General features: G+C 40.0%; 1 protein-coding gene across 4 annotated transcripts in view; it reads right to left on the reverse strand.

Moving 5' to 3' along the window:
* Positions 1-26568, reverse strand: part of PHF20 (PHD finger protein 20) — a 67814-nt gene that overhangs the window by 37051 nt on the left and 4195 nt on the right. For 3 of the 4 annotated variants that reach the window (XM_066330534.1, XM_066330530.1, XM_066330533.1), the window contains exons 4-13: positions 21619-21667; positions 19883-20011; positions 15393-15507; positions 9464-9635; positions 9164-9248; positions 8392-8471; positions 4323-4710; positions 3830-3937; positions 2625-2801; positions 1673-1852 (exon numbers count right to left, since the gene is read on the reverse strand). In XM_066330534.1, coding sequence (XP_066186631.1) covers positions 1673-1852; positions 2625-2801; positions 3830-3937; positions 4323-4710; positions 8392-8471; positions 9164-9248; positions 9464-9635; positions 15393-15475 — 1273 coding nt within the window. In that variant the 5' untranslated portion in view covers positions 15476-15507; positions 19883-20011; positions 21619-21667. The remainder of the gene's footprint in view (positions 1-1672; positions 1853-2624; positions 2802-3829; positions 3938-4322; positions 4711-8391; positions 8472-9163; positions 9249-9463; positions 9636-15392; positions 15508-19882; positions 20012-21618; positions 21668-26568) is intronic. The other variant, XM_066330531.1, reaches the window with a different exon arrangement.

Genomic DNA, 26568 nt, shown 5'->3' on the forward strand with positions numbered 1-26568 from the left:
CACACACACCACTACCAGGTAGAAGACCAAGCTCTGCTGTTCCCCCATCAGGCAGCTCATCAGCACTGGCGTGTACTTGTACAACCCCACAACTAAGACAGAGCACAGAGAGGAGATCCACAGATCCACTTTTAACTACATAGATTTATCTATCTGTGATAGAATCTATGAATTTTAAAATCTTCATCTAGAACTGCTCATTATTAACATTTTTAATGTTGTTTAAGTATGGAAATATAGATTTTTGTACTTGGATTTCAGGTGACAGTGTTTACTCAAAGACCCTGCATAGCTTTTATCCCCAGTCTTTAAGAGTTCTCTACAACAAAAACACCTGCTTGCCACATCTGGATGTCCACTGAGATGCATGTCTAATACTAACTGAAACAACTTTCAATAAAATAAAATCCACACTTAGAAGTATGGATTTTTAGGTACCACCAGTGTTGTACTTCAGAATTCAATGTGAGTGAATATTCTCAAAATAATTTTAATCTAGCTTACTCAAGTCCTGACAGAAGAGCCAGGAACAAGAGTGCAGAAACCCTATCAGAGCGCCTGGGTAGGTGTTAGCCAAGCCCTGTTCCCACAGCTTTGCTGCTTGTATCGAACAAAGCAAGCTCAGGCCACATCCTACACAGTCCACTAGTGTGAACGACCTCACACACACAAATATTACACATTCAGTTGGAATTCTACCGAGTTTAAACCCAAATTAGAACTGCTCAGCAATAGCTGAAGGAGACCAACTTCAAAGGAGCTCGTATTTCTAAACAGTAGAAGACCATACACACATCCAACCTCAGCGGAGGAAAGAGGTCAGTTCCCTCCTCCACGGGGGGTTCCCATTAGTGGAAAGGGAGAAGACATGTCACTTGAACAGTTACGCCAGAGTGAGTGAAAGAAGGCATGTGCAAGTGAGGGAAATTTAAAATAACCAACAAACAACACATAGATTATTCCAGCAATGCTGAGCAACTGTAAATCTCTCCAAATGCTCTGTTACACTTAAATTTGTTTGATAAAGCATACACTAGGAAATATGTACTTCAAGTTTCCCCAGTTAGCGGGTAGATCCAAAGATTAAAGTTATGAGAATTAATCACAGGACAGCACCATGTTTTGACAGTCTACTATGTGCATAGGTAATTCTAATTTGAAAAGGCAAGATAAGAACACTCCCCCAGCTAAGAAAAAATAGAGTATATATATTAAGATAGACACTGAAATGTCTGAACTATTTCATAAATTTGCACTAAAGTCTCCAAGTCTAAACACAAGGATATAAAAACGTGCAATCAAGATTTCCAAACTGCAGTAACTGTAATACTACCACATACTTGCAGCACGTTAAGGAAAAAAGAACCTGACCATTTACAGTGTTAAATTCAATTTAAGCCAGAATTCCAAACACTGAAAAAAAGCATATGTTAACTTCATCATACATGCTGAAAATATTACACCCAGTCACTTAAGATTTTCGATTTCCACTTTTAAAATTGCTGTCCAACTTGAAAGCATAAGATTAAAACTGAGTCCACAAGGAATAAAAATATGCTTTTTAAAAATCAAGGTTAACACTGAAAGAATGCACAATTTTAACACTTGTACAAGAACAAAACAGCTGGTGTCAGTTGCCTTAAGAAATGCATTAACATTAAATATGAAAAACCTGAAACTGAAGCAGCAGAAGGTTCTTGAGTTATGACAGGAACAGAGGAAGACTCAGCGTCTTCAGCTTTTTCTTCCTGCAAACTGGCATCTGTACTGAGTGCTGTGCTATGTGACGCATTTCCAGGTGATCCTTGCTCAATGAAACTTTGGTCAGATTCAACAGGAATTTCTAACTGGACTAGAATGAAAAAAAATTTTCTGCTGAGTAAAATGCATACAAAAAAAAAAAGCATACTGCAGAACACGGGGCGGGGGGGAATCTTCACCACATTATAATGGAGAAAAATACCCATCCATGCTCTTGACTGCTTGCTCTTGGTCACAAAATTTTTGCAACACAACTGACTTGTAGCACCCCCTATAAATTTACAGCTGCTTAGAAACACACAAGCTAACTGTTTATATCCCAGAATACGATACGCCTCCTCAAACCACTATAAGAGCTCCCTCAAAAGGGAAATGCAGTGAAGCACAGGGCAGAAAAGGAACTGTTTATCTCCACCCTGTTGTCCTGGTTTAGGGTAAAATTTGGGAGGAAACCCATTTGATGCTTGTAGTGTTCAACAAAAAGATTAAACTCTAAGAACTCTTGAGTTCAGTACTCAGGCTATTACTTGTACAATCTGAAAAGTGTTTAAACTTTGAAATTACCTCATTTTCAAAATCAGAACCTGCATTCCCTACTAAAGAAAATCAACCAACCAATCAAAAAACCCCAAACCAAACTATTCCTTGGCTATTTTTACAGCCTATAGATCTCTCTTTTGCTGGAAAAGCTCCCATCACCCAAGGGAAGTGGCAAGGTTACTGACAGAAAGGAAATCAAAAGCCAAAAACAATTAGGACAGCAGAGTGATAGAGTCCTTCTGTGAATTTTCTCTGCACTGCTGATCAACAACTACATGACCACCTCATCACAAAAATTCACAGTACACTGCAAAGGCACTTACCCTTCTCAGATTCACTTTGGTTAGATACTGCATCTTTCCAAGTTTGAATTTCCGTGGAAGTTGTGACAAGATCTGTATTTAAAATCTCATGGCTAATACTGGATGACAGTCTTGAAGATCGCCTCCTGATCTGGTCTCTCTCTGCATTATCTGAAGAATTCTTAAATTTTTCCTGAGCTGGAACAGTTGTATTTAATGGTACCATGCAGTTACAGGAGTACAAGCAGATCACAAGCAAACTTCTAAGTTTTTCCCTCCCTGTGACTTCCTTGAAAGTGTGTTTTTTAAGGATTAAGGCTAATAGCAAAAGCTAAAACGTCTGGATAATTAGGCCTCTGTAGAAGCTACAGTGCTATGTTACAAATAAGTATAAAAATATAGCAAAAGCTCTCAACTTTTTTTCTTTTTAGCAATAGACTTGAAGTATGAATACAGATCAGTACCATACTAGTTTCTTACTGAGAAAAAAATTTCCACTCAGTAAAATGCACAAAGAAGCATACTGCAGAGCAGTGGGGATGTGTTCATCACATTATGGTGGAGCTAGTCTCAACAAGCTGTCCCACAGGCCTAAGTAATATCAAGAGTTAGATGAGACAATTCAGACACACAAACAGCCATGACTGAGCTGGATAACCTACACACACTGAAGTTTAAGACTGTGGTATTAAGGAAAGGAAAGAGTTTTCTTTAGATGCTCATCTCCCTGGTCATGACACTGCTACAGAGAATCTAACTTTCTTTCCTCATCAACACACGCAAATTCAGCAGCTCTCCTCCACACAGAGCACACGAAGACAAAGTAGACTTCATTTGACTGCAGTGGCATGAATATTTACATAGTATTACAGTGCCCCTGCTTTAATCCTCTATCAAGTAACTCAAGAGTTTCTACAACTTCTAAAGCTTTTACAGCCTTCTATATATTGGAGGCCACCCTTACATCTATGACCTTTTGCATCATGGCTCACAACGTATGCCTCCTTTATCGAAAACCAACTTCCAAGATTTAAACGGGAATTCCAGCATGATGATGCCATGTATGAATGGCAAATTTGAGAAAAACATGTGCAATTTCAGTCAATGCATCTATGACAGTTCAAGATAAACACCACAGCTGTTTTATCCCTCCCCCACCCATTAAGCCTGAAGAACTTTTATATTTATACACACACATAGTGAGAGCTGAATACCAAAAAACTCACACAAGTTTTTTTCAATCCTGGGACGCTTCAGTGGAACATCACCTCCTTTAGGTATTTTCCGACGTCTCAACTCCAAAGTTATGGGCTGCAGCGTTTGAGAACTTGGCTCTACAGATTTAGATAACAGAAGAAAAATCAACTGAATACAAAGCTGTGAAACACTAACACATATTTCCAAGCCTTACAATCTAAAATATGGGACTTGCATAAATACAGCTTAATCTGGCCTTCTAAAACCCACAGAGTAGTACCTGACCCTACTACAGGTATGCTTTATATTACACGATGGTTACTTGTCTAAATGTGATCTCTGACCAAACGACCAAAGCTCCAAACTTCAGTATGTTCCTGGCTGTCCTGAACAAAGATGAACTAAAAATTTTTTAAGAGTTTTTAGAGGTTCAGGCTGTGAAAGAGCAAGATACTTCTTATTCCTTTAGGTAAGTTTAAAAGTGTTTTGGTACATGCCTAAACATGAAACTTGGCTACGTACCTGTGGGAGGTGTTATGGGTGGTCTGCCACGCTTTCGCTTAGTTTCTTTCGCATTTTCCTGTGGACTCTTTACCTTGTCATTCTCAGGCTTCTTCTCAATTTGTGTATCTACTGAATATTCCATATCATTCTCTGATATATTCTCTTTATCTTCTTTTCCATTCTTAGATATATTCTTTTCTGAGACCTTGCCTTTTTCTGAGATGACTATAAATTTTCCCTCTTTATCGGGTTGTTTAACTCGTTTTTCAGTCTTTAATGTTTTTTCATCTTCGTCTTTCTTTGCATTACCTGTTGCTTTCCTCTGCTCTTTAAATTTCTCCTGGTTTTCAGGAGATGACGGAATTTCATTACCTCCTTCCTTAGGCTTAGCATCACCCACAATATTCTAGAATAAAGAGAATGACAGGAGAATCAGCTCACTGTAGTCTAAAAGCCATCCCTCCCCTTTGTATTTAGCAAATACGTCTGCGTCTCTGTCCAATTTTTCAAGTGATAAGAGTACACGCTCTATTGCAACCCACAGATCAAAACTCAGAGGCACTTGAACTGGTGAAGGACCTGTGTAATGTGAACAGAAGAGGGCAAGAAATCTTCACCACACAATGGCAGAAGAGATTTGCTATTCCTTTGTTCCCAGATATAAGCTGAGTCCCTACTAGCTTGTGCAGTACTACATAAAACCTATTTGAGACACTGCAGAAAGAGTGGGGGTCAGAAGCAAAGAAAAAAACAAACAGCTGGATCACTTGGATGTGCAAACTCTCTTCCTTTCACAGAAGAGTCTCATTCAAAAGACACACAGTCTGCTTGCACTAATCGCTGTTACTGATATTGCTAGGCAGACTCACGTAAAGCAAACTACAATCAGCAAAGTCATCAGGAACCATGTTACAATTTAAATATTTCAATTTAAAAACAAAACTTAAAAATGTTCCTGTAATTTGTGTTCAGCATGAAAGGACATGAAAATCCTTAACAGTCCCCAGCCTCAAGTTGCCACTTGAGGCAACGTTCAACTGCCAGCCCATTTCCTCATAGTTCTTATTGGGTAACACCAGGCCAGGGAGAATCCCCTTTATCAACAGCTCCCTGCTACTCCATGTCTTTCCCCTTTTGCAATCAGGCTTTATATTACACCACTGCAAAGGAGCAGGGAGGATGATGTATGCTGATTATGTTTTTTTCTCTTTCCAGCGATCCTGCTGCAGGCTGTCTCAGATGAACAGAAATCTTCTAGCTTTGCACCTGGATTAATAATTTCTATCTGGTCATGCATCAACATTGCCTTCAGTTCAACTAACTTCTCTCTTTCTGTTGCCTAACTGAAGCATTAAAGAGCAACCCAGACACAGGGAAGGAGCACAACGCAAGGGCACAAGGCAGCTACAGGGCACAAGGATCTTCAACTCTGACCCAGGATCCAAGGACGGGAAAGGCTAAATACATCAAATCCTTTCTTGGGAAAAGAAAGTGGAACAGGTAATTTGAGCTATATGAAATTCTGAGAATCCACTTAAAACTCACTATTTCCTTGTACTGCACTAAATCTCTCACTAAATACCCCACTATTCCCGTCTATATGTGGCTTACATGAACTGATAATACCATTTATGTATTTTCAGACCACAGCCTTAAGAAATAATATTGCTGCACTAAAATGGTGAACAAGCAATCTGCTCCACTCTCTATATTATTTCAACCATACTTGGTACAGATATGATTAAAATAAATGCGCTGTTTAAAAGTGTGAAATCAAATTGCTGTATATTTCATGAAAACAGACAGGTAAATGGGAAGGAAGTCTTTCCCATGTCTGAGCATCCCTTTTACCACACATCCTGTAAGTTTATATTCTGTAAATTTCTTAAGGGAGAAGCTTCACCAGCAATTCAAACACCAGGAGATAAAAACCAACCAAACAAAAACCTACTACCTTAAAAAACAACCCTCAGGCAGCTATGTGTCAACACTTGTGATGCTCATAAAATCATCTGATTTGAATAAAATATGTGCTACTGAACAATCACAAGCCATCTTAGACAAAATATTCTCAAGAAACTGAGTAACAAATACAGTATGTCTGAATTACCTCTTGGTGCTACTGAACTCTCAGAAGTTGTGTGTCCTTGCAAAGACATATTCACACTGTTACAGGTCATTAACATTTTACCATCATTGTTCATAATGGCCAGTAACACTCTCTACACAGAGACAGATAATACTGTAATTAAAGAAATTATGACCTGCTTATGTTGCTCCCTTCAGGAATTTGGAGGTGTGGTTTGGAGACTTTTTTTTTCCTCCTTAACAAGTACTAAGATATGAGCCATGTGTGCCCTCATGACTCCACTTTCTCCTCCTAAAGAAGAGGAACAAGACACCTCCCCTCCACTTCCAACATGCTGCTACACTATGGCTGTACCTGTTTTTTTCTCGAGCACTCCAGCGCCTCAAGTTTTTGTTTTCATGTTTTTTGTTTGTGTTTTTTTTTTTTTTTATTTGGCGGGGGGGGGGGGTGTGCTGATTTTTTTTTATATTGGTTTCGGTTTTTTGTTTTGTTTTTTTTAATTTTACTTCTGGTTCTATCAATAGAGCTCACTAGGAGATTCTCACTTTATGCTTTTTTATATTAAAGGATGGAAGAAACGCTCTAGCATCACTTAAGACATTCTCCTGGGCTATGAGAAATCTTCTTGGACAAAGGAGAAAAGGAGAAAAGAAAAAGAACCAAACCAAAAACTCCTTCCATCTCCTTTCAAAACCTTCCCAGAGCTATACAGAATAATGCAACTTTTAAAGGAGAGACAAAATATTTTTGTTTTCTTATGCAGAATATTTCTTCTGATGGTTCAACTCCATTTATTTAATGCTAAATATCATAAAAAAATTTCTCATGGAAATGAAGATTCTGCAGTAGTTCACTTGTGAGCATTAGCCAACTTTCCACCCCACACGATGATAACCATTTAAAAACTATTAAGGGCACTTTGTGGCAAATGTGAAATTTTGCTCCCTCCCAGCCTGGCAGATACAGAAATCTGGAGGACTTGCATACCTCTTCACAACAGTGACAAATCTGAATTGTACCACTGACATTCATTACTGGAATCTGTGTTTAAGACTTGTGCTGGGAGAACAGATTCTATTTCTTTGCTCAACTTACAAGTTTCAGAAAACTAAAGGCAGAGAGCATGACAGAAAAACCCACAGGCATTTAGCACACAAGAATATGTGGCAAGAGATCAAACTTAAAACTCTGCCTGTAATGAAAATTATTCTGAAGCAAGTATTTAAAAAGTTTTAACCAAGTTACTCAAGACCAGAACTTGGTCAGAATTTCCTACATGCCTGTACATGAAAATGGAAGTACAGAGCAGCACTTCTTCCTTCTCAGCATCAGCAGGACAGTTTTTATTATTTTTAATGTAATGGCTTGCTACTACTCACTGTCATGAGCTGAAGATTGAACACACTGCACTGAGCAGGTGAAGGGTTGGTAAAATAGCCAAACACAGAATAAAAACAAAGAACAGTTAAAAAAGTTGATCTTCTCAAAGTTGTGAGGCAAAAGATTAATAGCCATCTTCCTTAAGAGTCTCATTAATATTAAGCAGTTACTTTGGGAAAGAATAGTTTCTGTCCACTCCATACTTGTCACTGCTTTATTTTTAAGACATATCTATTTAAAGTAATCTCGAACAGGTAAAACAATCACAGCATGATTCAAAACCATCCCACTAGCTTTAATATGCACATTCTGAATTTTCCAATGACTTTTAGAAATCCATTTTACTTATATACCTATGACTTCTTTAATCCAAGAGGTGCATTTAAAGAACCTGAGAGCTCTGCACATCATACCATAAAGATGCACATTTCATTTCAAGGGATTTCCCTTAATGAAGAGGAAATTAAGTTCCCTTTTCATTTTAAGGGACCTCATTTCAGACACACTGTACCTTAGCAGTGAAGGTTTTCCATTAATTTCATGTTTTATAATTCACTGAATCTAGCCACCTGAACTGCTCATTTAAGAATACACTAGCTGCACAAACACCATACTTACCTGATCTTTGGAAAAAGCTTTGACATGAATGTTTTTGACTGTCTGAACTACACCATCATAAAATTTCACAGTGTATGTACCTAAAATACAAAAACAAGGCCTGAGTTCAAAGATCAGAAGTTATTTAACACAGCATCAGCTAACAGCTCCAATACTCCAGCTGCACAATTAGCTCTAGACAAAAGCTGCCTTACCTGCGTTGCTGGAACCCTCAATGCAGAGCTCCTATCACAGGCCAGAGAGATACAGCAAAGTTATCCAAAACAATTCTGGTCAAAATAAAGGTGCATGTCTAATCTTGGAGCTGCTCCTCAGATGCCCCTTACTCACAAAATCCCAAAATATTTTTGGTGGAATATTCCAATATATAATTACACAGCCCTTTTCTCCTTGATCTTACAACATAGACAATCTAAAGCAAGCCCAGCACTAGAACTAATACTTCACAGTTCTCCCTTCCCTTCTGATTCTTAAGGGGGTTTTGCAGCTCTGACGATAAGTTTTATTGCAGTTTACAGGCAATAACAACAAATTTAAGAAACAACTTTTCCCACATATATACTTAAAGTAATTATTGACTGGCTATCGCAGCAGAAAGTTTTTATCTCATAAACAAGGCAAGAAGTTGATGACAGTCTAAAACACAGAATAAAAAATGCAATTTTTTGCAGCTGTTTTCCATCTGATATAATACTTCTCCACCTAAACAACAAGGTTTCCGCACAATTAGAAATACATGACAACTAAGCATGACAAAACCAGGAGTCCTTACCATCTTTGTTAACAGAAGTAACTTTGGCTGGATAGAAGCGACAGTCAGACCAGCATGCCAATACCTGATCATTGATATGAAATCCCTACAAAACAGTAGTTAGAAGTGTCTTCATCTGAGAATTACTGAAACATACAACTTTATTAAAACCTTTCAACTACTAGCTTTCTAATGTTTAAATAATATCATAAAATTTACAGAGCAGGTAACACAGAAACAGTGAAGCATTTTAAAGGTCATCATTCATACAAAAGCACATTGAACTGTTACACACACAAACTTCCTCTAATTTCTACTTACTGCACAACCTTCCTCCTCATGCAATCCTTCTTTTCTTAACTGTATCTTCTCTAGGGGACGCAAATAAGGACTGTCCCAACAAAACCACTCATCATATCTATGGTTCCAGCGCTTGAAATGGATAAGTACTTTCCCCTCTTCATAATCAATTTCTTCAATGTGTGCTGGATACCTGGTCAAAGGTAGATTAAAATATTTTAATTAAGAATAAGGTAAGCGGTCTTAGACACTTTATACAAACAAACCAGCCTTATTAATTTGATGTACCACTTATACAAGCAATAAAGATGCTACATAATGACAGAGCAAAGCACATAAGAAAATCCAAAACTGAACAGCAAATGCAAACATTAGCTGAAGCAAAAGAAGACAACTAAGGAGTTCTTAGTCTGGGGTGGAAAAAGAAATTTAACTACTGATTCAGAAGTCAGAAAGTCCTTCCTTACATCTAGAAATGTCATTTTTTACAAAACCAATAGCTTCAGTTCACTCTTATCAAGAGTAACACCTGGGGATCAATACACTCACTTCTCTGAGATATCCATCACCAGGCATCATGGATCATCTACCCAATGTAACAGCAAAAACCCAGCAGGCACACTAAACGTAGTCTAAGCTTTAGATTCTCAAAGTTAAATTTCACCTGCAAAATCCTGGGATTTTCAAATATAGATTTCTTAGTACATTAGAAGTAGAAGAATCTGAGATGAATCAAATTCTGATGTTTCTAGCCAGGAAGACCTTGTAAACTGTATTTCTTTAAATTGCATTGGTAATTTGTAACTTCAGTATTTCAGAATTACAGCTATTTCACTACCCCAAGTGAAGGTAACATTCCAAATACAATGCTTTCCCCCTTCCACAACAGTAGCATCAAGAGAAATTTTCTATTTGTCAGTGTATTCAGTATTCTGAAGAAAGGCAAGGCCTCAGTGAATTCTTGAACAACGGGCTGAAGACAAAACTCAAATCCACAAGTATTCTTTATCTGGTAAACCACATTGAAAGATAGAACAAGTGGTAGAAAAAAGTGACATCTTGAAAGCATCAAGCCTAGACATACAAGAATTAAGACTCAAATGCAACCCAGGCTACCATTTTACAACCCTACACAAGGGGAAAGCAAATCTACCTACATCTGAAATCCTCCAACAGATCTAACACGCTTCCAGTCACGACTTCACAAAGAGCTATGAACAGGCCATGCTAGAGACTTACACTACAGCTACAGACTAAGGCCTTGCCTAACACTCACTGCCACGCGTCAAGCTATGCCACTAGTGCATGCCAATGGATTACCAAAATGTATGCAGCAAAGGCTGTGGAGGAGAGGAACTCAAATGGGAGATACTTATGGCCAGGACATCTCTAACTGGTTACTAGCTTCTTGGAAAAAAAAATTCTTTCCCGTGACTGTCAAGACACATTATATTTAGGTAACTCAAGTACTGTCCTCCACAAGTTCATGAGGGGGCAATAGTCACAGTCACAACCTAGTTCTATTAAACCTATTATTTTTGGATATCACTGAGTACAGGTAATGACAAAAATCAGCATCCCATTCCCTACAATCTAAGTGCAGCAAAAACAGATTAAAAATCTCAGATCCTCTGAACAAGAGAGCAGCCAGAAGGGTGCTCTTGCCATTGGGACTGCAGTACACTTAGCACTTGTCTAGATTTTCAATGATGAAGAGGGAAGTTGATAAAAAGGACAGAGTGCTGACTCAGTATCAATCTAATAATCCCATTCAAGCCACCTCTGGGAAGCACAATCCGCCTTCTACCACTAAGATGAGACAAATCCAAGTTACAAGAGCCAACTAACTCGATGCAAGACCGCTCCATGTTTCATATCCAGCAAAAGGAGGAACTTTCTCCACCAGAACTGTCACCCCAGAATCATACATCAGTGTCATCTGCATGTATCCAACTTCACCGGTGGGAGTCAAGATCATCAAGAAAAGCGTTATCTGACGATGAGACCAAATTTCAGTCTACCTGAATAAGTATGGTTGAGCTAGAGCTCTCAGTTCTCAGAGAACATGCTGCAAAGCCTGAACATCATCTCCTTTTGCAGCAATAAACATCAGTTAACATATGCTCAGCGCTCTTGACTGGAACAGTAAACCTATTAGAAGTTGTGGTAGACTTCTGCATGAACTCCTATCAGACACCACCTTCCTTTTGATGAGAGCACTGGCAGCTATAAAACAAAGCAGAAAGGTTCACAAGTCCTCAACAGCCATTAAGTACCACACACTGAGGGGCCAAGCTTCCTTCCTCCACATCTTCCACAGAATTGAGCAAGCATACTACATTAGCAGGCGTAAGTGCTCACAGATCTATACAGAAGAGTAAGAGAGCATTATCCATACACTTCCTCCAAACAGCCTGTGAACATAAGGGTAGAGGTAACTTAAATTTAGATATGTTTATAAAAAAAAAACCCACCATGCTATGGGAGGACACACAAAGTGAAAGGCCAATTGCTGAAGCCTGGTTAAGGCCTCAGAGTACAACTGAGATACCTCCAGGGTAGCTCAACATATCCTTTCGAGAACCACAAAGGAAGAATTCAGCTGACTCAATCAGCTGATCCTGGGTAAGAAATTCCCAAATGGTATTGATTTAAATAATTATCTGAAACACTGTGAAATCAGAGACATCTTGCAACATACACACAAGGCAAAACAAGTAGTTTTCTAGCTCAGTTTGAAAGGAATAACAAGTGCACACCTTTTAAGAACTTATGAACTGGCTAAACAGTAAGGGAAAATCTCTGAGATGCCCAAACTGCTGGCATTAGTTTTCTAAGAACGTAAGTGACAATCAAAAGCTCAAAAACCAGATTAGACTCTGGTTAGCAATGACTGGTAACCTCAGACTACAGCTGTCAAAGCACAGCAAACAGTATGAAAATGGGTTCATGGTAGACAAATGTAAAATTATCCTCTTCTGGGAAGAGGTAAATATCTAGAAATTCCCTGGACTAGTTTGTTTCCCTTCTCTCTTCCTACATACCAAAACAGAATTGCTATAAACCCTCACTCCCCTGGAACTGGGAAAGGACAAGCTTAGTGCAGTCAAAGCAACACAGAGAGGAAAAGAAGCATCGAGGAAAACCAGCACTGTAAAAGACAACAGCTATAGTGGTTCATCTTTTCAGTACTTAGACCAATTCCTGACAGCATGAACAACTGAACTCACGGGACTGACAATATGAATCTTAGTACTCTCAGCATTACTCAAGAGCTCTGACCAGAATCCAAAGCCTCTTCACATGCATTTTATTCAGACCATAGACTTGGAGGTGTCATTGCAAGGTAACAAAAGGTAACATTATTTGCATATTGCAGGCATCCAGTGCAATCATCCTCCTTTCAGTAAGAGAGGATGGAACCAGCCACCACGCAATTAGTTTAAATGATCCAATGCAAAAGGTTTCAGAAAGTCAATTCAGCTGGGACAGCATGCCCACGTTCATGGCTATAGCAACTGCTCTGGGATCCCTCCACTCAGGGCGGCCCTACTGCAGCAGTCCTCCTTCCTCATCCTCTGAACTCCAGCACTATGCACCAAGAGACCTTTCAGATCCACAGAGGCTCTCTCCCTATAGCAACCTGAGGCCAGACTAATCTTTTATGACAGTTTTGATGCATCAACCCAAACCCTAAGAACTGTACTCACTGTACTCTCTGGAGTATAGGACATGACAAACAACTGCACCAGGAACTGCAGCATACTGCCAATAAGCTATGATTCCAAATACAACAAAGCAACCTTTGGGACAAGCAGTAAAGATGCAAAATTCACTCTGCACTTGGACAAGGAGCAGGCTCCACATTGACTACTTTGCTGGCATACAATGCTTTTTCTTCACTAGGATTGAGAACACATCCCAACGCTTCGGAAGTATTTAACCAGCAATTTGGGGCACAAGCCACTGACATGAAAGAGAAGTACAGGACACTCTGACATGAAATGTTTTCCAAAGCATCACTGCCAATAGTGGTCCATGAACTGACTGATGTATTTAGCACTGAGAACAGAAATCAAAGTCAGCACTTTAACCAAACAGGAGACGTGTGACTATGTTTAGTGCCAACACAGCAAAAGTAGACACAAGAAAAGTTTGGACCTCCAAAGGTCTAGAAGTGGGAAAAGCAAATATTAGCAAACAAAAAATCCTATGCCCCCACAGGGGTGCACTGTAGCCAAACCTAGTTGCACAGGGCATATGAAAGAAGCAGAGAAAAAAACCCAATCTGCTGTGCTCCACAAATCCACACCCACTGAGTTATGTCAGCACTGACAGTTTTGCTAAGCCTCCAGCTCTTAAAAATTTTGATTTTGAAAACCTGAAAATGCAAATGCACACACTACAGGATTCAAAGCTTAGCAAGAACACAAAAGACGTCCGAACTGGAGAGTTCATAACCAATTTGTGAGACCACAGTAGCAAAGCCCTGTGTGCATGAAAAGTCATTTAAGATGAAGTGTTTACAAAAACAAAAGAACACAGAACAATGAGCATATCCAAAATTCAAATTTAAGCCAAGGGATATGCAGAAAGTAGAGCAGGTTGTTGAATTCCTCCCACAAAGTTTTCCCATGCTAGAGTTATATACACTCGGACACTGTTGTTGAGCAAACATGTCAGAAGGATAACAGTCATGGACTCAAGTTACTAGCCTTATTCAAACACCAGCTACACCAAACTGCATCTTTAAAGAGCCTACATTACAGACAGTCTTCCAGATCTTATTTTTGTAAGCCTGACAAATTTTTTTGTTGTACTAACAAAACTCAAGAATACTGTAAATGCAGGCAGGTTCAGACCAGTGCTTACCTACACAACTCTTGGTTACAGAGGTAAGCCAGATTAACGTGTGAATAGGATTTAATGTTCACACTTTACATTCTTTATGGAAAGAGCTATGTTTTCTCACTTTCAGAATTCCAATGTCCTTTTACCTGGAGACAACACGCTCTGCATGCAACCAAGATGTTTTGGAATAAGCCCCCTGTGTCTAAGGCAGTACATCGTCCTCCTGAGATGTCCATGATGGTTTTCAATACTGACTTTGTACACTTCACCAGCTGGCAGGTTCCAGAGCTTTAAGTACAATCATATATAACCCACACAGACTTCTTAATAAAAATCAACTACAGTTGATTTCTGAAAACAGATGTTATTTACGGGAGCTAACAAAACCAAATTAATTTCTGTATTTAAGACGTCTTTGGCAATTTTCATTTGATGTCTCATTCATTGAGAATTATTAAATGCTAAGTTTTGAGCTGACTACCTGAAATGTACAGAGTTAAAAAGTCCAAAGTTAGCCCAAGTAATTTTTAGGCTCTTTTTCATCTTCCTAATGCAGTGGTTAGTGAATAAAAGTATTGTTCCTCACAGCTGAGGGCTGCAAGACAGGCACTAGACCAGACTTGTTAGCATGGAACATGTTTCCCCACACAGTTCTTTAATTCTAAAGCTGACTACCCTCACAGGAGCACAGGCCTAACAAATTCAATCAGATTTTAGAGCCTATGAATTCATAGCAGCACTAGGAAAGGAAGCAGCAAGGATATCCTGTATCGCAAAGAATTTATTCTTCTGCAATATCTGCTCTGCAATATTAAGCATAGCACAGAACTTAAAGGATGAATTCAGGAGAATAAGAGCCTAAAGTCCAACTAGATTTAGGAGCAGTCCTATTCCCAGACACAACACCAGTGCACTTCTGGAGGGCCAGTAAAACACATCAGCATCTATTGCCCATCTCAGTCACTGGTATATAAACTTTTACAAATTAACTACTTTCCTACAAACCAATGACTACGACTTTAAATATTGTATCAGTACAAAATGTTTAAGATATTAAAGACTTAAAGTTAATATAACATGAATGGGTTTAAAAATATACCAGTTTTTTAATCTGTCACGGGCTTCCAACTGGGCTCCCACCTCAAAGTTGATCCCTCTTCTATTCGGAGGATGTTTTGTCATTTTGTAATATCAACACTGCTGATTTTATTCCCCTGAAAAATGCAATTAAATATCAATCACTAATCAAGACATACACAAAATAAGCTTATGCACTATAATTCCCAGAAGCCAGATGTTAAGGGACTGCTGTAATTTTGGTTTGCAGAAAGTAAGGGGGCAATTAACTTTTAAACAAGGGCTCCCAGGTGACAGTGTGCAGAATGATTCCAAAAGCATATCCAAAGTGGCAGCTACTGGACCATGAAAGAGTAAAGCTCAGCCTCTGTGCATTGATCCAAGTTCAGGTGAATTAAGAGCCATGCAACCCAATGTTTGTTCACAAATGAGAGGAAAGTTTCATAATATTTTCCCCCCTCCCGGTTTTGATGAAAACAAGGAATCAAGTAAACAGGAAGTGGGCAAAACAAACACAATGGCAATCTTTCAACAGCTAGCACATTAATGAAACACTCTAGAACACTGTGTTACCTCATCACTACAAGTGCAATAAAGTTCAAAGACATTAGAAAGATGCAGTTTCTTTTAACCAATTTTAGAAGACGCTCTATACTGCTTGCCTATTTGCATTGCTTTCATCCAACTTCTCCACCATATTAACCAGAAAATAAAAAACAGTCTTCATTAATATTTGTTTCCAATAGATAATATAAAAGTTTAAGAAATCTTGCTCTAGTAGTTTCTCTCAAGATACACGTAGTGAAAAAGTCTGGTCAACAGCTATTTTTCCCGGGTTTTTTTGTGAGTTGTTTTCCACAATTTTAAGATACAAATTATGATCCACTCCCATAGTCTTCAAGCTCACAAGATCCAAAAATACAAGTAAATCTTATCCAATATCACTGTCCTTACAGTAAGGCTGTGTCCTGAAGATTCAATTACAGATGAACAAAATTGATTTGAGTTAAAATAAAAAACCTTCTAGTCTTGCATTATAAGAACAAGGAGATGCACAGAAATAAGCCACCAACACTTTGGTTCAAGTAAGGCATAAATAGCAATGGTATCAACTGAACTACATCTACAAAAGGATTAACATTGTGAAGAAATACTCTAATTTCAAGTGTGGTTCAGAAATCAAAGATCTTTAGGAATACTGTGAAGCTTCTACAGTAGGGAAATGCAACTCCTTCACACTTCTTAAGCCAGGCCGTTTGCCAAGGGTGGGCCACAGAGACAGCCCAAATCGCAAAGAAACTTCTCTACCAAAAGCTCATGTGCTGCCCTCCTCTAAAGCAGTGCTTTCAGACTCTTCCTAAGCTCTGTTGAAGTGACCTGCAAGGGTATGTGGGGGGAAAAAAACCCTACTGCCTGTAAGTCTGATTCACAGCAAAAGATAAATTATTCCAGCCACCAGGTAAAATATTCAGCCAACTGAAAAAAATTAATTGCCTAGAGTAGTATCCAATAACAGACTGAGTTCACAAAGCATGGATCTGAATCAGCCCAGTCTTCTAATAGTTGGGGTGGGAGTCCATAACTTCTAATTGGGAATGGAAATTAAGAAAAACTTAAAACAGTTGGAATTTTACAGTTTATGTTGCATCAGAATGTAGAAATTGAAAAAAAAGGCAGCAAGTGCAAAGCATATTTTAATTTTAAGATGTTTATCCACCCACACCTCAAATATTCACTATTTTCTTTGCAGATTTGCAACATTAAAACACCCCTTTCTTCAAACATGGAGCAGACAAAGGTTTTGCTTAACACCTGTAGAAGACATGATATCGGCAAGGTGCTTCTTTCCCTACTAAGCTTATTTTTCGTTTTCACTAAGGAAGGACATGCAAAGCCAACATACTCTCAGAGGCAGCCTCAGTACATTTTTTCAGCTTCCTAGAGTGGTCCTCCTCAGTAAGAGCTGCCATCTGAATGCCAGGGATTCATCTCACCTCCATGGGGCTGGAGAAGAACATACAAATCTCCTGACTGAAGTCAGGAGATCACACACAATATGGCTTCCATAAACACATCAGTTTTGGTGAGCAAAGTCTTACTACTGTTTTAGTCAAATATTTTAGAACTATGAGTATCGCAACTAATAGGAAATCTGAAGGAAACAGCCAAAGCCATGTAACCAGAGTTACGGAAGGAGCAGATTCCACAAAAATCTGAACATAGCTAGTCAGCTGACACCAACATGAGTCAAAGCACACGCATACTGCACTTCACTAACTCGGCCAAGCTTGTTAGAAGGCAGTAGGTCACAAAGGTGAAAGAGAAAAAATTTTATGAGTAAAAAATCTCGTATCATTGGCCCCTCCTCCCAAGTCGCCCATTCGCTCCCCTCCCAAGTTACAAAACCTGGGCTGCATTGGGTTCTCTCTCACATCCTACAACTTGCACTGCAACCCAGAAGTCCTGCTCCTCAGACCATGAAAGCAGGCTGGCTTTTCCATTTGCAGTCAATTCATGGAACAGCTTTCTGAAGCAGATGTATCCTTGGCAGAACATTACATGAGATAAATTACTCAGTAGAGGGTCTCAGCAGTTTTACCCCAAAATACCCAGCCTTGGAGCAAGACTGAAACTGTGAGACACAACTTTTACTGAGAACCATGACATGGCTCTGCACAAACTAGGCCAAGAGGCAGTGCCAAAATACGCTTCACCAGCATGACCGTGACCATACTGATAACTTCATTTCTCAGAAAGCAAGCACTGAACACAGGGACTAGCCTACTTTGAGATTTTGTATTTCGGCCTCTGCCCTCTCCAGCAAAGACTGCTTAAAAACCTTGAACTACAATAAGACAGCTTGTCAACAAACAACCCCAGACTGATCTGACTACAGATTCATAGCTACAACTTGGAAATAAGAATGTTTTGCCAGAACATCTTTCCTAAAAATTTTCTCCACCAGAAAACCAACTGGTACTAACTTGGTAACTAAATCGACACACGAACAGGATTTCCACTCTGGTAACTCTGAGAATACATTTATTCCATGCATTCAAGACCATGACTAAAACAAGGAGACTAGGCCTACCCCAAGAGCTGTATTCCAAAACTTCTTACTTCTCTATGAAGACCAGATCTGTTTCAGGAACAAATACTTCAGGATTTAGACAAGCCACTACTTCCAAAAGAACATGTTTCTAAATCTATATTATTGAAAGAATACATGTTATTTAAAAAGGAGGGTCTTTTCTTCTCCATCAAAGTCGTTGTAAGATAATTTAACTTTTAAAGACTACTCAACAATTCAGACACATATCAGTGAGGAAAGTAAACTTATCTCAGGGCAATGCAGAGGAAAATACATTAATATTGATCCCCTCAGGGATCACAATTTTTGACCTGTAAAACAAGCTTTCTTCTCTGCTAACAGCGCAGGTGCTGTACACCTTCATCTACAGCTGTTCATACTCTCTCCAGTTTTAGGCTCTGTCACTGCAGAGCCCCAAACCTGGTATATCACCAAGTTCCAACAGAAGTGGGCTCCTTTGGAAACTGAAAATCTGTTTCATATTATCAGACAGAGCAAAGCCAAGCAATTATGGCAAACTTTCACTAATAACAGCCTCTACCATTTCCTCTGTGGAAGCCGAAAAGTCACTGCAGCCTTTTCCAAACCACACCCAGCCTTGCAGAAAGCTTTTTCCAAATCCCTGCAGAGTGATCAAACCATTCCTTTACAAAGTGTCACACCAAAACCCCTTCCTTGAAATCTGCCCCACTTTCAAACTTCATTCTGTATCAGCGCTGCTTCATAAAGCAGCTCAGAAGAAATGCAATTCACCTCCAAAATTCAGCCTGTTTCCTTCATTCTTTTGTGCATCCATGCCAAACCCAGGGATTTCCTTCCCTCTGCCATAAGCATATAATAAAGATAAAAAGAGGAACACCATAAAAAAAACCCCATAGTTCTCTGACCTGATAAAGGAGCCAAGTCAACTTTGACAGTTTGTATAAATATAATCCATAACACTGAAAATTGCTGTCCCAATTCCTAGGAGGTACTCAGTAGCTTGGTGGCGATTCCACAGGACTACAGGGTAGGAGAGGTAATAAAAAGCACTGGCAAAACCAAGAAGTAAAAGCAACCAGCCAGAGACTGTCTTGTGTTCCTGGAGATGCAGCATAGATATTCCTGACCTGCGGTACTGCAAGCAGCACTGCCACTCCTACACAAGCTTGTTTTGTTTCCTTATAGGACAAAGCATGTTTACAGTTGATTCCACAAAGCCTAAGGCTAAGACTGACTCAGTCATCTCCTCCAGCACCACTGCTCCAAATCTGTTGGCACATCTACATATTGAACGGCCAAGGACTAAGTTCATTCCCATTTTTTACATCAGGTGGTTTTTTCTCTCTGCAATAGCTAGTTTTGACCTTTTACTTTTATCATCTGCACCCATGACACCAGCCTCATGTCTCAATCAGTGGCAAAAACGATGAAAGCCTCACCCAGTTCACCCCCTACAATATGCATGCCCCAATCAGGGATGGTCAATCCAGAGAAGTCCATGATCCCCACCGCAATCGGAACACCTTGCAAGTGGATGACCACAGCCATGCTGTGCTGAAACCACACACCTGCAGATGAGAAAAGGTATGATATCAGACTGCAAAACAGTATTTACAGACACAATTATAGTACACAATCTCAATGGCATCTTATGAAGACTAGGTGGAAGTCTCACAAACATCACTTAAAAACTGTATTGGCACTGACTTGGGAGGCTGATTACAAGAGACTTCTACTCCGTGCAGACAAAACGCCCTCTGCCTAGCAGTGCTGCCATGAAGTATGCCTTACTGTGTTTTACCCTATACATAAAAACAGATCTAAAATCCTGCTAAACATGTTAACCCAAGAACAGCTTATGCTCATCCAAGGATGTCTGCTCCTGCCTCATGATCGTTTTGTGTACCATTTCACAGGTAAGTGACTGTTTTCAGATATGATCGTACGTTTCAGATGATGTCCCTCACACCACTATTTCAAACCACAATGCTTAGATCTTCTGGCAAGTTTTCAGGTTTGGGATTTTTTTTTTTTTTTAAGTAACAGTAGCAGAAACATGAAAGATTTAAACTGGACAGGAAGACCTGACACTGGTCAGGTACTTCAGTATTTCAAGGAATATTGCATCACTCTCCCTCTTCTATCCAAAAGACCTATTTCACACAAGACACTGGACTATATGCAGTTCTTATTTGCACAATGTAGCATCCTCAACTACATATTCACTAGCACTTACTTGCTTTAAAAGCTTCCCAGATCCAATTAACAACTACATAGGTGAACTCTGAGTCACACAACACAGAAACTGGATCCTGAACTGATGCTTAACATCACTGTAACAAGAATCCTGAATACTTGATTCCTCATCACTGACACTCCCTCAAACCCTAAGACTTGATTTCAGTCTCCTACTTTCTCTTTAGTTTATACAAGTAGATTAAGAGAACTGACACCAGTAAAAAAATCTACAGTTCTTCTCCTCAGGCAGAACCAAAACTTTCCCACAGTAGGTGTTGATTAAACTGAAAAGGTGTTACATGAGTGAGCCTCTGAACAAGATTCTCACTCTCTCCGTGAGATTACAGGGCCTGGAGAATGTTACTTTCATCCCCTCAGCAAAAATAAGTCTCATGTAACTGTGCTGTCAGTTTTAACTGGTGCCAAGACTGGGATAGACCAACATGGAAGCAGAAATTATTAATATAAGCAATTCAACAGAAAAAAACCCCGACTTTTTTCTATAATGGAATCTATTTGAATTACCAAGTGCAATTAAAGAAATAAATAGCTATTACTGAAAACAATTCTTTTCAGTCATTTGATCATATCCCATTTAGCTGTTCTGGTTCCCTCTCTCTTTTCTTCTAACACACTAAAGATAAAAATAAAAAACAAGCACTCAACAAACAAAAAGAATTTGGAAAAAGGTTTAAGTCACATAAAATAAATCAGGTTTTTCCTAAATAAAGCAATATTAATGAAAACCTACTCTAATATTAGAGATTGTGTATTTTCAGTTTAAGGAAAAATGGCAGCCTTTAAGAATACAAGAATTCAAGATAAGTCATGAAGAGATACTGTGGATAGTATTTAAGCAAAACCTGAATTTTAAAGCAAAATGTCAAAAGCTTAAAGAAAAGCCACAATTAGAAAACGGATCTACGCTTATACTCACCAAGAAACTTGTTTATGTTGCTGCAAACATTCCAAACAGTGCTGTATAACTACAGGAAAGAAATAAAAATTATGTGAATTCTGAGACTAAAAGTAGTTCAGAGTTTAAAAAACTATTCTTTCTACAGTCAACAGTATCCCCATAATAGAATAATACCTTTAGAACAAAAATTTAATCTGAAAATATTTCAGTACAGGTCAGCAGGCTGCTGTGATCCAAATTAGAGAGATGCTTAAGAGACCCTTACAGACACACAGACACTCACTCTGCACACCCAGATCAGATTTCTCCATAATTTTTTTTATCTGTTGTCAACTAAAAGTCACCAGTAAACTTAATCATTACTCCTACTTTGGCGCAACAGGTACTGAAGTATTAACTAACTACACATTAACTACACAGCCCTCTCTTGTCAATGGATACATCCTCAGTTGGATAATCTACATTCACTACATAGCAGAAAGAGCTGTTTTGCTAATACAAGAACGAACTACAAGAGTTTCTCCAGAATCACTTCTTCATCCACAAATCCAATTCCTATGAATACACGCAGGCTTCCTCATATTGCAAAGGAGTGGCAAAGATAGCCATTTGAATTGTTCCCAGAAGCCAAATTTGGGCTGCAGATTGGGCACTCTAATGACCTTTCTCATGGCTTCTACCTGAACTGAAGCTGCATAGAACCTGCTGTAGTTTAGGAATGGTATTCTTCCATCAAGTGTTGCCACCAAAAGGAGAACTGGAGGCACAAAAGGTAAAAATCATTGGCTGAGATAAGAACAATTTACTGAAAACTGCAATATGATAAGAAAATGAACCATAATACCAATAGCATTAACAGAAGTGTACAAGAGAGGCAAAAAATTCACATGTGAACGCCCACTGCGGAACCTGACACAACCCGACCACACGCATGCCCCCCCAACCTGGAAGGGACCTCTTCCCCTGTTCCCAGAAAATGATGTGAAGTGGCACAAAATCTCAGTACAGGTCAGCAGACTGCTATAATCCAAACTAGAGAGATGCTTAAGAGACCCTTACAGACACACAGACACTCCCTATGCATATCCACATCAGATTCTAGCCATACTCTCCTCTGGCTACTACAAAAATTAACCTTGTCCTGGTTGGAACCAGGACATTACCCATCCCTTATTCTACACTATGTACATCATGTCCAAATCCTACTCCTTTCCAACTACACACATACATACATATATATATATACACACACACAGACACCGATATCTACACAAGCACAGGTATTATTTCCATTGTTAATGGCTGTCCCTCTAAGATGTCTATTGAGTTTATTTAGTCCAAGACTGTGGATTCCATCCATCCTAGAGGTCTTCTAGGGCAGGAGGACTGGTTGCAAACTGCATCAGGAGTTTATGATGACTGGTGTACCTGGATCAATCTATACACTTTGTCCATATGGCAGTTATGGCACACAGCGGCACTGCCATTCAACAACCAATATTATACAATTCAACATTATAGACTCTTCCCACCCAAAAATCAAATCCCTTTGACATAAACATTTCCCTGTCCCTCTACATTACCCACCAAGAGCACTCAGATCCTTGACCAAACACAAGCCCACAAATGGGCTTGCCTTTGTCTGAGGTAGGACTAATCCAAAATGTCTTCCCTAATATATTTCTCATATTCTATCCCTCATGGGGACTTTATCCCTTTCTACGGAATGTGGAGGTTTAGATTGTGAAGGGCCAGCTGGACTGGTAGAGCCTCAAGTGTTAACTAACCAGGTGGCTTTTGCTATGTGTAGATCTCAATGTCTGATGGTTCCTCCAAGCATTACATTCAATATGGTTGTTAACACTCCACTATGCTGTGTAATTTTTCCAGAGGCTGGTGCATGTTAAGGATGATGATACACTCACTCAATCCTATACTCTGGCCCAGATGTCTACGAGGCTGTTGTCCCACTCAATTCTTTCTGAAGGGCCATGTTGCCACAGGACTTGTTTTTCAAGGCCCAGATGGTGTCCTGGGCACGTGAGGCAAGGGGTAGGTCTCCAACCATTCAGTGGTGCCTTCCACCACAGTCAGCACGTTACACTAGCCTTGGCGGGTCTGCAGGAGTGTGATTAATCAATCTGCCAGGCCTCCCCATATTTTTACCACCGCCCCCATACCACATGGGCTTTACCCACTTGGCTCTGCTTGACTTTGGCACATGCTTCAGAGCCAGGGATGACCTGGAGATGGTGTCCATGGTTAAGTCCACCCCATAGTCATGAGGCCATCTGTAATGCTGCATTTCTTTCCAGATATCATGAGGCATCATGGGCCGCCCACTGAGCCAGAAATAATCTGAAGCAATTTAAAAACCTGAAGCAATTTAACCTTGGCAGCCTAACCCACCTGCTCATTTTTGCAATGCTCTTCAGTAGCCCAACTCTCGGGTACATACTTTTCAACTGACTTTTTACAGTCAATTCCTCTACTCAGGCAGTCATGTCTTGCCACACTTCAGCAGCCCAGATGAGTTCCCCTCTGCACTGCCAATTGGTCTTTTTCCATTGGTCCAGCCACCCCCACAGAATGTTTGCCACCATCTACAAGCCAATGAATACAGGTAATTTCTCTCATTCAGCAGTATTTGAAGACAGCTGGATGGCTTTCAGCTCTGCAATCTGACCACCTAGTCCTTCAATAGCTTCTGCAATTCACTGTGTAAGACTCCATATGGCAGCTTTCCATCTTCAATTTGTCCCTATCATATGACAGGAAGCAGCACTGAAGAGAGAGCATTGCTTTTTATCTTTTGGTAGCTGATTATATGGTGGGGCCTCCTTAGCATGGTGGTATCTTTTCCTCCTCCTCTTCCGATGGTACAGGTATTTTTGCCTTTGTGCCACTTCATGATGCCTTCCAAGATCCCTGGATGATTGAGGTTTCCTATTTGAGCTCACTGCATGGTCAGAATGATCCACTAATTCCACACGGCATCAGTGGCACGATGTGTAGAACAGAATTTTCCTTGGATATCCTATCCAGCACTGTCAGTCAAGATGCCAGAAAGCACTGTGCTTCAGTGTCAACCACTTCTGAAGTGGCTCCAACCCCTTCGTAACCTGCCAAGATCCCTTCTTCAGCTGGGATGTAACAGGCCTCAGATCCTCTTTATCACCAAATCCAGAACCCAGGCCGTCTTCAAGTCTCCATGGGTACTTTTTGTCAGAGACTCCAGGAAGGACCATGCTTTCGAGCTGCAATGTAGAGCACATTTTTCACATCTTATCCTGTCCTGAGTGGCCCAAGGGCTGCTGCATGAACAATCCCCTCTTTAATTTGTCCAAAACTTGTTGTTCAGGATCCCACCTAAAACTGTTGTTCTCCCATGTCACATGACACAGAGGGTTTACAATCTTGATGATCATATGGAAGATGCATCCTGCAAAAACCCACAGTGCCTAAGAAAGCCTGTGTTTCCTTTTTGCTGACTGGACACACTATTTTGGATGACCATATCCACTGGACTCTCACAACAGCCATCCTGCCATTTTACACCTAGGAACTGAATTTTCTGGTCAAGTCCCTGATCTTGGCAAAAACAGCCTTGATGAGGATCTGGATTATTTTCTCCCCTTTCTCAAAAACCTCCTCTGCTGTGTTGCCTCCATACAATGATGTCATGAATATACTACAAGTGTTCTGGAGCCTCACCCTTTTCTAGTGCAACCTGCATCAGTCCATGGCAAATGGTGGGATGGTGCTTCCCACCTCTGGGGCAATTGGTTCCAGCTGTACTGCATGCCACTCTAGGTAATCACGAACAATGGCGTACACTCTGATGCCAAATGAATGGAGAAAAACACACTGGCAATCTCAATGGTGGCACCACTCTCTTGCCCTGGACTTCAGCTCATCTTGAAGTTCCAACACATCTGGCACAGCAGCACTCAGTGACGGTGTGACTTCATTCAGGCTACAGTTCACTTTCAAGTCTCCACTGTCCCCTGTACTCATGCACCGGCCATACAGGAGTGTGGGACATTTCCTTTCCAACATGCTTGAGTCAATTATGTCCAGAGTCTTGGACAGTCCACACCCAAGGCACAGGTCAGTCAGGAGGAAAAAAGATGATTTCAAATTGCCTAAGTCAGGGCAACTCTGGACCGCTTCTTGTCCTCCTTCTTTCACTGATATCAATACCAATGCACTGGTGTATGACAGTGGCGTGCTCTGCACAAACTTCTCCCACATGGATTGTTGTGAAAAACTAGAGAAAATTATTACTGGCTCAAATCAACTGAAGGGAAGGGGGTAGGGCAAGTTCTGTAGAAAGTGGGAGGTACACTGATCCATTTCACACCCCCACCCCCAGGAACCTCTAGTCCAGCCCAGAATGACTATTAGGCACTGGCAATGCAATGCCTCACATCCCATGCCTGCAGCCTCCATCTAGCCTCAGAGTGACTGGATAACCAGAAGTCCTACCTGGGAGGCATAGCCACAGGAGGCCAGAGCAGGTAAAACCCACTGATCTGAGACACATGTGGTCACCTCACTACTATCCTTGGAGTTTATGATAGCTGAGATTGCACTTGGATGAAAGATGGTAGCTGAATCTTGGTTTTTTCCCTTTTTTAACACGCCTAACTTTCTCTTCTTGGAATATGGGTAATATAAGATTGGATGGGTAGAGTTTGCAGAGTGAAATGCTTTATTCTGACTGACTGTTTTATTTTAAATTCTGCCAAATTCCCGCTCTGCTGAAGTTTGCCAGTTAAGTTTGGTTTTTTAACTTCCTGAAAATGTAATAGCATTTCTCTTGTGCGCCCACCTCAGGGAAAAGTAGTACCTTTTTTAAAGAAACCTGCCAAGTAAGCATTGGGGCTCAACATTTATATACACTGGACCTCATCTAGACTTACAGGGGATTGCTCATTATTTGAATGCCTACAGATTACCCCCAGC

Source organism: Sylvia atricapilla, chromosome 16 (genome assembly GCF_009819655.1).
Source record: "Sylvia atricapilla isolate bSylAtr1 chromosome 16, bSylAtr1.pri, whole genome shotgun sequence".
Taxonomy (NCBI): domain Eukaryota; kingdom Metazoa; phylum Chordata; class Aves; order Passeriformes; family Sylviidae; genus Sylvia; species Sylvia atricapilla.